Here is a 17,853-nt window from a genome sequence, read left to right as displayed (position 1 = left end):
GGAGGTAGCACCTGGCCGGCAGGCCATGGTTTCTCAGGCCAGTCAAGGCCCTGCCAGCTGCAGGGCTGGGCAGGAGCTGGGGTATCCCTCTGCCCCAGTGCTCAGGCCCAGAAGTGTAGCCACAGCTGCTGCTCAGGGAAGTGCACAGGAGCTAGGTGGGGTGGGCGAGGGCTGTGAGGGGACAGACAGTATAATGAGGAAGTGAGATGCTGGTTAAAAAACAAACAAAAAAGAAATTAAAAGACAACTCAAGTGCAATAGGTTTTTTTTTTTTTTTGCTTCTGATTTAAGTCTGGCCCTAGTAGCTGGTGACACTCATCAGGCAGGACTATTGGCCATCTCAAGTGTGGGACGACGTGGGAAGCTCCCATTGACCGGCATGATGGGTGAGGACTGAGCATGCCCTTCTGGCTGAGGACACCTCTAGGGCAGCTCACAGGGCAGAATTCTAAAGTGTAGGTAGAGAAACCAGGGCAAATTTAATATTAGGCATGGCGAGAGGGCAGAAGGTGAGAGTAGGGAAGTCTACTAGCCAGGGACTCAGGAGCCACAAGGCTGGGGGCCCAAGCTTGGTTTCCATAGAGAAGTCCCACTTCTGGGCCTTCAGTTTCCCCAGGCCAATCTACAGTGCAGACACAGGACCAGGGTGGTTCAGGGAAGGCCTGGGCAAGGCCTCTGTCCTGCTCCATGCCTACAAAGCCCTCAGAGGGGAGGCTGACTTTGCCCCAAGTTGTAGGTCCAGCCCACAAGCTGAAGAGTGGAGGCAGCAGCTCTGTGGAATCAGGGAACAGTAGCAACAGCTTCAGTTCCCCAACAGGTGCACAACATTTCACAGGCCACACAGCTCTGTGGACAGGAGCGTTCTAGGAAGGACAGGCAGAGCATCCCAGCCTGCCCCAGAAGAACACAGGCCAGATGCCTCAGGATATTCCTTTGGGCCCAGCAGCTACTCCCAAACTGTGATGTGCTCACTGTTGCCCTGGGGATGGCTATATTTTCATATGGTCATTAACATCGTAAGTCATAAGTTCCCTGAGTCAGGTGCTCTGTCCCATTAGTCTAATGAATTGGTAAGTTTGAATGGATGGATGGAGGAGAGAAGAATGGAAAGAGCTAAGCCTCCTGGAGTGGATGAACAGAGTGGTGCGTGGATAGATAAAGTGGATAAAGGAAATATGAAGAGAATGAAGAACAGGAAGAGGATAGACAGAAGGATGGAACGCCAGATGAGCAGATAAGGAGATGAATAGGCAGACGGAGGATAGGTGAGTAGATGAAAACAAATGGAAGGGTAGATGGACAATGGGTCAATAAACAGATGAGATGATGGAGAGCTGGATGGGAGGACAGAGACGTGGATGAATGGAAGAATGGCTGGTTGGATGGATGAATGGATACATGCACTATTACATGCATGAGAGTACAGACAGAAGGATGAAAGAATGGGAAGTTGGATGGGTGGGAGGACAAATGGGAGAATGGTAGGAACAGATAGGATGAGCAGATAAATGAACAGGAAAACAATTAGATGAGATGGATGGATAGGTGACCAGGGAGAGGGCCCATGGATGAACCGACGGATGCTTCTTAATCATTCCTAGAATTAGAAGAAATATTTAGGGTTTTGCTAAGAGGTTAATGGGGGAAACTTAAGCTGGGATTCCCTGAGGTGTCCAAGTCAAGGGCAGCAGGGATGGGAGGGGAGCTGTTTCCTTTCCTCTTTCTTCACCTTGGTCCTAGTTCATGACTCTATCCTTCCCAATTTGGGTTTTCCTCCTACAACTGGAAATAAACCTGGATGTCCTACTCCTGGCCATAGTGGGAGCAAAGCCATAACTTCCAGAGTCATCTTGTAGCCAGAGGGTCCTCAGAGGTCCCTATCCAAACTTGTGGACTTCTGCCCTCATTGTCATGAGAAGGCAAAGCCAGAGTAGGACAATCAAGAGGTGGGAAAAGGCAGCTGGGGTCTTCCGCGGATCAGAGATACCCACTGTCCTAAGGTCCTGGAGCCAGGCCCACCCTACCCTGACTACCCCAGGCCACAGAGCACTGTGGACACTGCTCATTCTGGCTATTACCTCATTTGTTGCACCTGTTCTGCCTGGAAGGTTTAGGTCTCTAATGAACCAAGCTAGATGCTGGGCACACAATGGGTGTACAATAGCCATGTATGGGAAATGCCCTTGTCATCGCAGGAGGAAAATGTTGGAAGGAGCTTCAAAGTCCATGTAATTCAACCCCCGCCAGGCTGAGGTTCTCCTTGCTTCTGATCTAACTCTGGGCCCAGGTGCTGATGGCACCATTAGACAAGATCACTGGCTGTCTTGGATGCTGGCAGGGCTGCTTGAACCAACACAGTGAATCAAGTGGCCCGCAGTCACAGTGCTGGTTGGTGCCGAGTTCCATCTAGACCCAGGTCTCAAGACTCTGGGGGCTTTCCCCACTCCATGTGGAGGCAGAATGGAACCTAGATGGAACCTGGCAGCCTTGGGTTTGACTGTGGGCTCTGCCACTTGCTAGCTGTGGGCTCTTGGGCAAGTTCCTCAACCTTCTGAGCCCTGGTTTCTGCAACTGTGAAGTAATACCTACCTCGTGGGGATGCGGGAGGACTTGAGGTGACACACGTAGAGTGGCAGCAGAGTGTGCCTGGCAGAGAACAGACCCGTGTCCCCATGCGAGTCACTCTATTGAGCAGCCCAGGGGCTCTGCCACGCACCATGCTGGGTGTGGAGGAAGAGATGCTAAGATGATGCTTTTGGTGAAATGGTTTTACCTTTCTCAGGAGAAGGCACCAGGGAGCCCCCCAAAGGCCTGCCTCTCCTCTGCCCCCGCCACGGGGGTGCAGGGAGGAGTCAGGATCGGAGGTGACTTTGCGGGTCCAGGAGTGGACACTGGATGGGCAGCCCTGAGTGCTGTCCGGGTCCCTCTGTGACTTCCCCTCTCCAGGCCTGTCTCCTCCTCTGTGAAAGGGGAAGATGGGGCACACGGCTGCAGGCACAGCCTGAACACCACTTCCCTGTTGAGGGCCAGGGCCTCAGCTTGTCAGGCAGAGCCACAGCTTCTCACAGTCATCCCAGACCCCACCAAAGCCTGACAGGCCTGGAATGAAGAGGAAAGGCAAGTGAGAGGTAAAGTGATGGGTGTCGGGAAGAGGCGGAACCTCCGATAAAAGGGCATCCACCAACAACCCTGCCTGCCTCATTTGGCTTTGATCAACCACTCTGTCCCTGCCCCTGCCGCTGGCAGACCTGAGGCCATCTCCGTCCCCTGAGGCGATCGGTGCAAGGGCCTGGACAGGGCACAGCCATCCACTGGCCTCTGGGAACCATCTGAGAAGAGGAAATGGGACCCCCAGCCACCACAGGGCCACCCACAGGCCTCCCCAGCCCCACCTACTGACGCATTCCTTAGCCAGTTTCCAGAGGCCTGAGCTGCTGCCACGACGTCTGACACAAGAGACGAGACACACACGGCAGACAGAGACAGACAGGAAGGCAGGAGGGGCTCCCCAGGCCCTGGTGTAGCCGGGTGGTAGGGCCGGGAGGGCTGCCTGGGGCAGGCCTGGAGGTGGCCCAATGGGGAGGCACACAGCCCCGGAGACAAGGGGTCTGTGTTGTCTGAGCTGATGGCTGACGGGGCCCAGCACTCCACAAAGACACCTGGCCCCAGAAACAGACAGGAGCTCCAGCGCCCTGTTCTCCCTTCACCCCCATACTGCAGAGAGAGCTAACAGGGAGACTTCCCTGCTTCCATTGCCACCATCCCAACCTGGCCTTCCCTCTGTTAGTCAAACAGTTTCAGATTCCACCATTTCCCATCTGCTCCCTGCATTGGTTCTGGAAGGTTCTAGTCTTCTAGAAGCCCCTGTGAACAGCTGAGGAAGAGCTCAGGGCACTGCTTGATCACTGGTTGAGAGCACAGCCTCACAGGCCTGGCCTTCAGGACAGCAGGGGCAGCCTTACCTCGGGGGATGCTCTACACCCCTGGAAATGGGGAGGGCCTACAGCCCCTCTGTTCAGATTACGCACTCTGGACCCTCCAAAGCCCTCCAGGGCCCTGGCTCTGTGCTGGCTCAGAGAGACCTAGGAAGGGACTGCAGACAGGCTCAGTGTGGCTTCCAATGAAGGCATCTCCTAGAAAGTAGGGGCTCCTCCTAGGGACCCAAGCCAAAGGGAATTGAGTGGGCCCCCTGCGGGAAACTGCTTGGGCTGGAAACTTCCAGTCTCATGCGGCAGAGTGATGGTTTCCTGAGGCGATGGGCAGCCCAGGCTGCGTGTGGGGCACAGGTGTGCTCTGCATGGCCCTGGGCTGGGAGCTCTCAGGGCTCCTCAGGCTGAGGGCAGTGTGGTCCCCTGGACACAGGCCACTCCAAGTGCAGCTTTTTTGCCACCCACTCCAGGGAAGGGAGGGAACTAACTGCTCACAGAAAGGAAGATGATGGGGTGATGCCCTGGAGCTCGGGGCCCATGTTCTAGTTACAGCTCCAGCATTAACAGTTATTCCGTTTTCTGGGATCACTTTCTTCACCTTCAAGGGGACTTGGGTGATAAGTTTTCCGCTTTTAGAGTTGAAGACCGTCCATTGAATTGTCAGTCAGTTATCCCCGTCTTGCTCTTCCATAAAATCTCGACTGGCTGCAGAAGGCCAGAGGAAGTGCGGTTGGAGGGCGTGTCAGGGACAGCCCATGTCCAGGGCGACGCATGCTGGGCAGGGCTGCAGGGATGGAAGATACCTTCGAAGCACCCATGGGGTGGGTGGGGAGGCCTGGGCCAATGTGCCCTCTCTGGGCAACCTTTGGGACATTGTTTATGAGACACCAAGAGAGAAGAGGATGGGGGAAAGGCAGTGGGAGGGCAGGCACCTCTGTTTAAACCAAAACCTTAACAGGAAAATTTGAGCTCAACTTGCAGATGATGGCGAGGGGACAGAGGAGGGCAGGGGTTCAGTTAATGGGGTCAGGAGACCAGAAATGGGAACACAGTCAGAGAAGAGGCCACTCTCCCAGGGGATGTGATAAACTGGCCCCTGACCTGGTATAGAGAGAACGGAAGGGGCCAAGCAGCAAGAGCACGGAGGAAGTGAAGAAGGGTAAGGACCCTGCTGGGCCCCCTCCAGAGCAGCTGCCCAGCCTCGCTTGCTGGGAGCAACTTTGCCAACAGAAGAAAGGTCAACAGGTGGCACAGCTGAAGGATGCCCTTGAGTTTCACCCCCTGAGAAACCGTGGGGCTCCCAGAAGCCCCCAACTTGCTCAAAGGAGAAGACAGGACCCTGATGTCCAAACCCTGACCCAGGAATCTATCAAGCTCAAGAGGCTGAAGACACCGGGGTGCCGAGAGCCCTGGGTCTCCCTCCAAGGCGCTTCAGTCTGCAGTGAGCAAGCTGCCAGGACCTTCCCTGCCTATCCTGCAGTAGGAGAGTGCAATCCAAGAATCTCATGGACTCAGCTCCTTTGTCCGCACCAGGAGCCTGGCCTGGGTGGCTGTGGCAGGCCAGGCCATGCCCATCACCCATCACAGCTCTCTGGGATGCATGCCTTTCACAGCAGGCCCCTCCTTTCACCAGTGACTGCCAGAGCCTATCCTGACCCTGATGTGGGGTGTGGCTGGGGCAGGGGTGACAGGGCTGTCAGTCTGGGAGTGGGGGGCTGGCCCTGTGCTGAGAGGTGCAGAGAAGCTGGGTGGAGCAGGGACATGGTGGGAGTGGAGAGGTGGGTGGAGGTCGGCGCGCTCTGGCATGAGAAGTGAGCATGCGAGTGTGTTAAGCAGCTGGGAGTGGAATGGATTTCCAAATGCAAGAGTGGCAGTGACGAGCATGGATGCTGGAGTGCCTCAGATCAGTGGATAAACGGCTCAGGAGACATGCAGAAGGGAGGGGAGATGAGAGAAGATGCAAAACCAGGAACAGTGAGCAAGAGTGCCGCACCAGGCTGGGCAGGCCAGGGCCGGGTGGCCACAGGTGCAGGGGCTGTGTGTGTGTTCCAGGAGGATGGCTGGGGGCAGCCATGGGGAGCCACAGGCCAGTCTGGAGCCAGCTGCTCTGCCACTGGGCACCAAGCTGGGTGGGAACCCAGGAAATGGGGCTGCTCCAGGCCCCCTGCAAAGAGGTCTGGGCGCCTGAACTCTGTGCTGGGACTCCCAGAGGGGAGCTCCCTGCAGCGGGCAGGGGCAGTGCCCCAGCTGACTCTCTCTTACCTTTGGTTTTAAAAGCAAAGTGACAGTGCTTGCACACATAGGGCCGGACGTCAGTGTGGGTGCGGATGTGTTTCTTCAGCATGCTGGGCTTCTTGCAGCGAATTCCACACTCCTCACAAACATATTTCCCTCGGCCGCGGCCTCGCACATATACATACTCTTCGTTTGATTTGTACCTATGAGCAACAGGCGTCATGGTAAAGGGAAAAAAAAGGAGAAGAGGCAGGTTCCCACCTCAGAAGACGCACGCGCTTCCTAGCTTCATCCAGCCCGTTACAGACGCAAGGAATGGAGGCCACGGAACCAGAGAGGACCACGAGAGTGGGAGGAACTGAGTCACCCTGGTGATCCACTGCGGACCCCTGCGCCCCTCCCCCTCAGACGGGGGGCTGCACTATTCTTCCTCCTCCAGAGCAGCAGACACTGGCGCTTCCCACTGAGGGGATGTGGAGCTGCAGGGTGCCAGACAGCCTCCTTGGCACAGCCAGCCCAGCTACAGCTTCGCCCACAAAGAACAGCCACCGCGGGCCACCAGAGTCCCAGAGAGGGAATGATGATAATAAAACAGCAGCAGCAGCTCGGGCAACCGCCATTCACCAAGTGCTCACTCTGCCAGGCACTTTACCCAAATCAAAGCACAACCACCTCACCATGGAGAGCCTGTGAGACCCCGAGACTTAGAGACAGTGAGAGACTTGTCCAAGATCCCATAGCCAGAAGGGGCCAGAACCAGGCTTTGAGCCTGCCTGCCCCAAAGCCTGTCCAGTCTGCCAGGAAGCCGCCTTGATATTCACGGGAGGAGAAGGAACAGGGACCACCATTGCTTCCCTGGCTTCAGAGTTTGGAATGAGGAGTCTTGAGCTCTCCCCCTCACCTGCACGTCAGCCTGCAAGCTCTGCAGGATGCACGGTCCCAGCCACCTGCCACATCGCTTGGGGTTCTATCTGGAAGTGCCACCAGCTTTCAGAAGCTGCGCCTGAAGCACGAATCAGAATGCTCTTATTTCCACTTAGAAGGAAACCCACGAGTCCCACATGCGCAACAGGATCACGATGAAGCTGTCTTGTTGGTCTAATGCTATACATGTGCAAGTCTCAGATGCGGTGGGGAGGGTGGCAGGGGGCGCGCCAGGAGAGGGGACCCTGGCATAATTCCAGGAGAAGAGCCTTCTGACTCGTGAAGCCTGAGAGGCCACTGGGACGGCACGTGGAGGAGGCATGGCTTCTCAACCTGTGGAGCGCACCTTCCAACGCCAGCCAGAGTTGCCCTCACATACTCACGCCGCACCACCTGCCCCTGCCTGGTTCCAGCACAGAGGGGCAGGAGGTGGCTGGGAGGAGGTGAGCAAGGGACAGCGTGTCGGGGCGGGGGGGCTCCACCCTTCTCCAATGGGGCCGTCAGCTTACAGCTGAAAGGACTTCGGAAGGAAGGACTTGGAAGAGGGGACTTGAGGGAGAGAGCCCGCTGGCAACAACAGAACCACCACCACCACACCCCCACCCTCACACTCGCCCTCACACATGCTCACACCCACACACTCACCCTCACACGCTCACCCTCACACACACTCACCCTCACACGCTCACCCTCATACTAAAACATGCTCACACCCACACACTCACCCTGACACGCTCACCCTCACACACACACCCTCACACGCTCACCCTCATACTAAAACATGCTCACACCCCTCACCCTCACACGCTCACCCTCACACTCACACATGCCCACACCCCCACACTCACCCTCACACTCACCCTCACAGGCTCACCCTCACACACATGCTCACACCCCCTCACACTCACCTTCACACTCCACACCCCTGCAGTCACACTTGCCCTCACACATGCTTACACCCCCACACTCACCCTCACCCTCACACACCCTCACACATACACCCCCACACTCACACCCTTACACCTGCTCCCACCCCCACCTTCACCCTCACACACACCCTCACACGCTCACACACACACCCTCACACCCTCACACATACACCCCCACACTCACACTCCCCCTCATACCTGCTTGCACCCCCACACCCTCACACACTCACCCTCATGCACACTCACCCTCACACACACCCTCACTCACCTAAAATGTGCTCACATCCCCACACACCCTCACACACTCACCCTAACACACACTCACCCTCACATGCTCACCCTCACACATACACCCCCCACACTCCCTTACACCCGTTCACACACCCTAACACGCTCACAGCCTCACAAGCTCACTCTCACACTAAAACATGCTCACATCTCTACACTCACACTCACCCTCACATGCTCACCCTCACACATGCTCACATCCCACACATCCTCACACTCACCTTCACACTCACCTCTGCACTCACACTCGCTCACACCCCCACACTCACCCTCCATCCTCACCCTCACACCCTCCTCACACATACCCTCACACACACCCTCACACACCCTCACATGCTCATCCTCACACACCCACACTCACCCTCACACTCACACTCCCACACATGCTCACCCTCACTCACCTCACTCACACACACCCTCACATGCTCACCCTCACACACACCCTCACACACTCACCCTCACACCCTCACACCCTCACACCCTCACACCCTCACCCTCACATACACCCTCACACACTCACCCTCACACTCCCTCACACGTTCACCCTCACACGTTCACCCTCACACGCTCACCCTCACACACCCTAACACGCTCACCCTCACACACCCTCACATACACCCCCACACATTCGCCCTCACACCTGCCCACACGCCCACACTCACCCTCACACACACCCTTACATGCTCACCCTCATGTTCACCTCACACATACACCCCCACACTCTCACCCTCACACCTGCTCACACCCCCACACTCACCCTCACACCCTCACATGCTCAACCTCACACCCACAATGCTCACCCTCATACACCCCCACACTCACCCTCACACCTTCACATGCCACACCCCTGCACTCACACCCTCACACTCCACACCCTGCCCTTACACTCACCTTCACACTCACACTCCACACCCCCACCCACCTCCACACTCACACCCCTGCCCTCACCCTCACACCCTCACACTTCACACCCCTGCACTCACACACACATCCCACCCTCACACACCTTCACACTCCACACCCCTGCACTCACACTCACACTCCACACCCTGCCCTCACAGTCACCTTCACTCACACTCCACACCCCCACCCTCACATGCTCACCCTCACATATACACCCCCACACCCTCACACTCACTTTCACACTCCACACTCACGCACTCACATTCTCACACTCTACACCCCACCCTCACACACTCCACATCCCCACCCTCACACTCACACCCCTGTCCTCACACATTCACACACCCCACCCTCATGCTCACCCTCACACACCCCCACCCTCACATGCTCACCCTCACACATGCACCCTACACCCTCACATTCACCTTCACACTCCACACTCCTGCACTCACACTCGTTCTCACACTACACCCCACCCTCCCACTCACCTTCACATTCACAATCCACATCCCAACCCTCACCCTCACACCCGTCGTCACACATTCACACTCACACCCCAACCTCATGCTCACCCTCACACACACACCCCTGCCCTCACATGGTCACCCTCACACATGCACCCCACACCCTTGCATTCACCTTCACACTCCACACTCCCGCACTCACACTCGTTCTCACACTCCACACCCCGCCCTCACACTCTTCACATTCACACTCCACACCCCCACCCTCACTTACCTTCACACTCATACCCTTGCCCTCACACCTTCACACTCACACCCCACCCTCACACCCTTACCCTCACCTTCATACTCCACACCCCCACTCACACTTGCCCTCACACTCCACATCCCCACCCTCACTCACCTTCACACTCACACCCCTGCCCTCATACCTTCACACTCCACCCTCACACCCCCCACCCTCACACACCCTCACATACACCCCCACACTCACCCTCACACTCACCTTCACACTCCACACCCCCACACTCACTCACCCTCACACTCCACACCCCGCCCTTACACTCACCTTCACACAGTCCACACGCCCACCCTCACCTTCACACTCACACCCTTGCCCTCACACCCCACCCTCACACACACCCCACCCTCACCTTCACACACTCCACACCCCCACCCTCACTCACCTTCACACTCACACCCCTGCCCTCACATTCACCCTCAGACTCACACCCCACCCTCACACACCCCACCCTCACACACACCCTCACACACACCCCACCCTCAGACCTTCACACTCACACTCCACACCCCCACCCTCACTCACCTTCACACTCACACCCCTGCCCTCACGTTCACACTCAGACTCACACCCCACCCTCACACTCATCCTCACACACCCTCACATACCCCATCCTCACACTCACCTTCACACACTCCACACCCCCACCCTCACTCACTCCACACCCCCACCCTCACCTTCACTCCACACCCTGCCCTCACACTTTCACACACCCCTGCCCTTACACTCACCTTCACACACTCCACACCCCCACCCTCACACCTTCACATCCACACCCTGCCCTCACACCTTTGCACACCCCCGCCCTCACGCTCACCTTCATGCTCACATTCCACACCCCCGCCCTCACACTCACCTTCATGCTCACATTCCATACCCCCACCCTCACACTCACCTTCACACTTCACATCCCTGCCCTCACACACCCCTGACCTCACACATGCTCACACCCCCACCCTCACCCTCACACTCACACACATCCTCACCCCACACCCTCACACATGCTCACACCCCCACACACCCTCACACAAACCCTCACACACACCCTCACCCTCACACATGCTCACACCCCACTCACCCTCACACTCACACTTACACCCATACACTCACACCCTCACCCTCACACGTGCTCACACCCCCACTCACACTTACCTTCACACTCACACATGCTCACACCCCCCACTGACACACCCTCACCATCACACATGCTCACACCTCCCCACACCCTCACATTCACACATGCTGACACCCCCACACTCACACGCTCACCCTCACATGCTCACCCTCCACACACATGCTCATACCCCACACCCTCACACACACCCTCACACATGCTCACACCCCACACCCCCACCCTCACACTCCCCCCAAACTCACACCCCACACTCACATACTCCACACCCCATCCTCACACTTATGCTGACACCCCTACCCTCACACACCCCTGACTCTCCTCCCCACACATCCCTACCCTCCCCCACACCCCACCCTCACACATACGTCCCCACCTTCATACACATACATACACTCACATCACTCACCCCACACCCCCCACACCCTCACACACCCCCCACTCACGCCCCTACACACTCCCACCACACTTGCGTCTCCACTTGAATATTCATATACCCCATATTTACACATACACACACCACCCTCACAACCATTCACACACACCCCCAGACTCACTTCCACATCCCCACACACTTATACACATAATCCCACAATCACACCCCCCACACACCCCCACATTGACAGTCACCCCCACAGTCACACTTACATCCTCACACTCCCACTCACACTGATGCATACTCCCACAATCAAACCCACACACCAACACCCCCCCACCACACGGACATGCACCCCCCACCCTAACATGCTCACAGTCACACACGCTCACACCCATGCACACATACCACACACTTAGACTCACTTGCACACTCAGACCACACTCACGCTCACTCTCCTGGCACACTCACCCTCACCTCACACATGGACTGCTGTCCACCAGTACAGGTGGACCCTGTTTTTTTTGTCACCTCAGATTTGGCCAACTGATGCCGCCAAGGAGTCTAAAACTGCCCCTTCTTCACCGTGGCTGCCCTGACCAGCCAGTTTTGGCCATGTCCCCAGTGGGGGCCACCTTTCCACGGGATCCAGGACACGTGCCACCTTGCGTCTGAGAGGAGGAACTGAAGGCCGTGGCGGTGGTACGCAGAAATGACTCGGTTCTCTTAGGAAGGGCACTCTGTGGCCAAGCACGAGGCATCTGCCTCAATGTGACAGCGGCTCACCCTCACATAGCAGATCTCCAAGACCAAAACCAGTTGCTCACACCTGGATCTTAATTCCCATGTCCCTCCATGCCCCTGGGACCTGGTGGCCAGGGAAGATGGCTGAGATGGGGCTCCCTTTCCCAGCTAGGAGAAGACAGAGTGAGGACAGCTTGGTCTCCCCTTTGCACTGGAAGCCCCGCCACCTCCTGGACACTAGCCTCCACCTGGCCTTGCTTGTCGGGTCCATGGCACTTGCTCCCCTCCCCCACCACCTGCAATGGTGTGTCCTTCAGCCTAATGGTGTCCTTCAGCCTAGCCTTCACCCTGCTGATCCCCACACAGGCCCACAGCCACTCTGACATCTACTGGGCCTGTGTGCCAGCCGACCTAGAAGCAGGTGCCAGGGTCCATCTGCCCCAGCTGCTCTCCGACCCCTTCATTTCCTCCTCCACATCAAGCTTAAATGGTACACGGTCTTTCCAAATGGAGAGAGAGAGATAGGAAGGGGAGAGAGAGAGAGGACTCTGAGCCTTCAAGGTTGGTGCCTTGACTTGGGGCGGGGTGTACACAACCACGTGCAGCACCTTGTCACATCAGGGAGGGAGTGCAGCCTGCTGGGGAACACGAGGGAGGAGCCTGGGTTGGGTGAGGCCAGGGATGACAGGAGAGATGGAGGACAGAAGAGATGGAGGATGGGAGAGAAGGGAGGACAGGAGCGAAGGGAGGACAGGAGAGATGGAGGACAGGAGAGAATAGAGGACAGGAAAGAAGGGAGGACAGGAGAGATGGAGGACAGGGGAGATGGAGGACAGGAGAGATGGAGGACAGGGGAGATGGAGGACAGGAGAGATGGAGGACAGGGGAGATAGAGGACAGGAGAAATGGAGGACAGGGGAGATGGAGGACAGGAGAGATGGAGGACAGGGGAGATGGAAGACAGGGGAGATGGAGGACATGAGAGATAGAGGACAGGGGAGATGGAGGACAGGAGAGATGGAAGACAGGGGAGATAGAGGACAGGAGAGATGGAGGACAGGGGAGATAGAGGACAGGAGAGATGGAGGACAGGGGAGATGGAGGACAGGGGAGATGGAGGACAGGAGAGATGGAAGACAGGGGAGATGGAGGACAAGAGAGATGAAGGACGGGGAGATGGAGGACAGGAGAGATGGAGGACAGGGAAGATGGAGGACAGGAGAGAAGGGAGGACAGGGGAGATAGAGGACAGGAGAGATGGAGCACAGGAGAGAAGGGAGGACAGAAGAGATGGAGGACAGGAGAGAAGGGAGGACTTGGGTAGGCACCCCCCGGAGCAACGGCAGAGTGTTGAGAGCCTGGAGTATTTGGTTGCAGAGAGGAGATGAGGCTGGAGGAAAGGCAGGCTGGATCACCATTGGCCTTGAACACCATGCTAAGTTTGGGATTGATAAAAGCCTTAAAGAGAAATATAAAGTCTCCAAGAGAGGATATTCCCTGGCCATGGGAATGGCCTGGAGGAGGAGAGAATGAATCCAGGCCCAGGCTCATGTTCTAGAACAGCAATTTGAGATGCCTTCTGGGCATAGGCTCCACAGGCCTCAGTGGCCATTTGGATGGGGCAGGGGTCAGAACAAAGGAGAAACCAAGATCCAGAAGTTTCAACTTGGCTCTAGTGGCACCACCCCTGAGCTTGGGGGGAAGTGATGGAGGACCCTAATCTTTAAGCATTGAGTATGAGATGCCCATGAGGAAGACACGAAGAAACGTCCTTGTGTCAGAAATCAGTGGGACCCAGAAGGGGATATGTAGATTTGGGAGGAGGATGACCCCACAAGACAGAAGAGGGTAGTGCTGACGGCAGAGACCTGGGTGGCACCCAAATTCAAGGGTGGGCAGAACAAATGGCACCCCAAACCCTGCCCTCAAAAAGAGAAAGGTCAGAGAAGCAGGAAACTGGGAGAGAACTGTGGCTTAGCCAAGAGGAGAGGGTTTAGAGGAGGAGGGGCCCATGGCTGGACATCCCGGAGAGCTTGAGGAAGACGGCCGCTGAGGACCCAGGACTTGAAAGAGGGCAGTCCTGGTTCAATGACCTGGAACCTGTGGCTTCTCTGCTCGTTGAAGGCCAAGACCGAGGCTTGTCCAGCTTTGAGGTTCCCAGAGGGTCCAGCCCAGGGACAGGCCTATGGCAGCTGTCTATCAGTGTGGACCTCCCCAAGCCTGAGGTAGACCTGCCGGGCTCTGGGTCCAGCTCCTCCTGCGGTGCCAGAGCCCACCCCACCCACTGTCCTCTCCCACAGCTTCCCAGCAGTGTCGCTGCCTCCCTCTCCTAGCCCCTTCCACCACCACAGACACAAGCCCAGCTCTCTTCCCATCACAAATCAACCAGCCCCAAGCCTCCCTGGGCCCAAATCCCGGGCCAGCTCTGCTGTCCCTCTTTCCTGCACAGCCCGGATCTGGAGAGGGCTGTCCACACCTCCTCCCCACTCTATGCTTTTGAGCTGCTGCAGCCCGGCTCTGATGACCAACTGTTCTTGCCAAGGTCACAGCTTGCTCCATCGAAAGTCCATTTGCCTCATCCTGTCCGCCCTCTTGCTGGCCTTCTGGAGGCACCTCATTCCCTCCTGCTTGTGTCTCCTTTGCAAGCTCCTTTTTTGCCCACCCTTTTCCATGCCGACATGGCCCCTGCCAGCCTCCGACCTGCACTCTTCTCACAACACACCTTCCCCAGGTGACCCTCCACCTGGGTGCTGATGGCCCCCAGCCACTTCTCTCTCGAGTTCCGATGCCTTTGCTATACATCTAACTGCCCCTTAGTATCACCTCTGGTGGTTTTCAGGCACCTCATACCTTGCGTGCCCAGAACCAGCCTTCCAAGTCTCTCTACCTGCAGTGTCTGCTCCTGGGTCCCCGTCTCTCTCAGTAAGCAGCACCTGCACTTGTGTGGCTGGCCAGCCCACAGGCTGGGCTTCATCCTTGATGGCTCCATTTCCTTCATGCTCCATAATCAATCCACCACCACAACCATCAGTGCTACATGCAATGCATGCTCCAAGGGTGCCACCTCTCTGTCCCCACCAGCCCTGGCCACCACCCTCTCTCCTATACCACTGCCTCCTTTCTTCACAAAACAGCCAGTAGGAGCTGTCCCCAGATCCATCCAGGCTTACCACTCCTCCCAGCCTAGAGGTCCCACTTCATGCTTCTCCCACTACCATCAGAGTGAAGCCCTGCATTCCTTGGCAGGAAAGGCCCAGGGCACCATCTGCCCTTGCCACCTCCCCAGCTCATCTCCCTCCAATTCCCACCGATCCCCCCATTTCCTGCTGCACTCCCCCTCCAGCCATGCCAAAGGTCACCTGGAGCCTTGCGTCCCTGCCCCAGCACCACCCCCTCTCCTGTAAGACCAGCTCCTCCACTCTACCAGAACTTTGCACCAAGGTCCTGTCCTTCGGAGGCCTGTCCCACACCCCTCCTCTGGACCTGGGGATCTCACCCGCTTCTGCTTCAGGGCACTTGTCAGACTGTGTGTACTGCAGTGGCCTTTTCACAAGCACAGCCCCCATCATCCCTGCGCGGGTGAGGACCACATCTACCTCATTTGTCAGGACATCCCCAGCAGGTGCCCAATACATATTCATTAGCTGCACATCAGAGAGACCAGCGAGGCCTTCTTTCCTGGGGCCTGTGATCCTCAGATTCTAGCCTTGACTTTCCCACTCCAGGAGTTCCTGAGCACAAGTTTAACTCAATGCTGGGCTCCCAAAGGAGGCGGGACACAGGCAGTGCCTCAGAACCTTGATGGGCACATACGCTGCCCACTTTCTGAGAGGAGTGACTCTGCTCAGAGCGGGAGAGGTGGGCAGGACACTTGGGTCTTCATTCTGCTCTTGTTGGAACTCGCCAGGTGACCTTGGGCAAGTCACTTTCTTTCCTTCGGAAATAGTCCTCATGACCTGAGACACGGCAGAGCACCATCCCATGGCGGGCATCACTCGATCCTCCCATCAACCATTTTACCATTGTCCCCATTGTATAGAAAAGGGAACCAAGGCCCAGTGGGTTCATTGACATGGCCAAGACCACCCAGCCAGCAATTTTACCACGCAGCACCCTGTTCCCGCACATCATCTAAACACTTTTAGATGATGCCGACCAAGGTTTTGTTAGCATCTTCCCTCTCCCAGGGACCTGTTACACTGCAGACAAATAAGAATGGCATCACTCCCCGCCCAGCCCTTCCAGCCAGCGCTGGGGTGGAACCCCAGGTGTTGACAGCTGTAGAGAAATGCCGGGGAAGAGCCAGGGTGGGAAAACGGAACACCATGATGGGGGTCCCTGGGGATATAGTCCTGCTTGCCTGGTCTGCTGGCCTCTTCCCTCCTCCACCCAAGGCAGCCCTTTGGAGGCCTACGCCACAGGCTGCCCTTTATCAGGGGAGCAAGTGACCAACTTCCCTCCCTGTTCTGAGGCTGCAAGACGGTCCACTGCTGGTGGGTCTGGCAGGGCTGACTTATGGAGTAATTTCTCCCAGTGTCTGGAAGCAGCTTTCTGCCCCATGCCTGGGGTCAGGGCAGGACAGAGGCTATGGGGAGGGGTATGGCGAGACCAGGGTCTTCATGGATGGATCTTTTCATTCTTATGCTGTGGCTCTAAGACTCTTGGACTCAAAGGAAAAGAAAAAGATCCTTAAACAACCCCTTGATCAGGAGGGTCTTACAATCTTCACTGAATAGAGAAGGAAACAGAAACAGAGAGGTTGAGTGTCTTGCCCAAAGTCACAAGGCAGCTCAAAAGTGGTGAAGCAAGGACTGGACCCCAGATCTGACTTGTGTGCCCTGAAGAGCAGCACAGTATGATCTAGTGTGATGTCCTCTCCTGCCCCCGGCAACTTCTCCTGCAATCCCCACGGCTGGTGATACTGAGCTGCCTGACTGTGAACCATCAGCACATGATATCTTGGGTTGTAGCAGACCCACAGCTTCTGCTAAGCACAAAGGAACTCGGCACAGAGCCCCCAAAGGACGTGACACATTCCTCTGCTCAAGATGTCAAAGAGGGGTTGTGGTGGAAATTGCATGGCATTTCAGGCAAGGCGATGGAGGAGGTTGTTGTTCCCGGACTCTGAATATAACAAAAGATGGAAAGAAGCTGCTCTGCCATGCAGTGGGCTTCCCGTCACTAGCACTGTCCACCTAGAGGCCAGATGAACAGGCTATGAGGTCTTCTAGTAGTAGGTAGTAGGTAGAATAGCATTATTCTACTACTCCTAGCTAGTGGGAGGAAATTCATGACGTCTACGTGCTCAGGACACGTCCAGCACACCGACAGAGCGGCTTTGGGTGGATTAGCTTGTGTATGAGTGTCATAACATTGTAAAGTGGATATATTTAGTTCACTTGGATATATTTAGTTTAGCATATTTGTTCCAGTAAATATAAATGGCTATATTTACTCCTAAGACCAAGTGGAGGCTCAGGGCACTAGAGTGGGATGGGCTGGCAACATGATCAAGCAAAGCAGGGGAGGCGTAGGAGGGGGCGCGGTGGGGACTGCGGTGACCTGGGAGGCAGGGCATATCCCTCTCTGAAGGGGCAGTGGCTATTCCTGTCCTGCCAAATGTCACAT

The 17,853-nt window shown here is 56.4% G+C and overlaps 1 protein-coding gene across 5 annotated transcripts in view; it reads right to left on the bottom strand.

The window, feature by feature from the left end:
- Positions 1-17,853, bottom strand: part of HIVEP3 (HIVEP zinc finger 3) — a 528,576-nt gene that overhangs the window by 12,193 nt on the left and 498,530 nt on the right. For all 5 annotated transcript variants that reach the window (XM_055392917.2, XM_055392949.2, XM_055392929.2 and 2 more), the window contains one exon: positions 6,192-6,367. In XM_055392917.2, coding sequence (XP_055248892.1) covers positions 6,192-6,367 — 176 coding nt within the window. The remainder of the gene's footprint in view (positions 1-6,191; positions 6,368-17,853) is intronic.

The sequence above is a fragment of the Gorilla gorilla genome, chromosome 1 (assembly GCF_029281585.2).
Source record: "Gorilla gorilla gorilla isolate KB3781 chromosome 1, NHGRI_mGorGor1-v2.1_pri, whole genome shotgun sequence".
Lineage (NCBI taxonomy): Eukaryota > Metazoa > Chordata > Mammalia > Primates > Hominidae > Gorilla > Gorilla gorilla.
The sequence above is the reverse complement of the archived record's forward strand: the minus strand, read 5'-3'. Positions and strand labels throughout refer to the sequence as shown.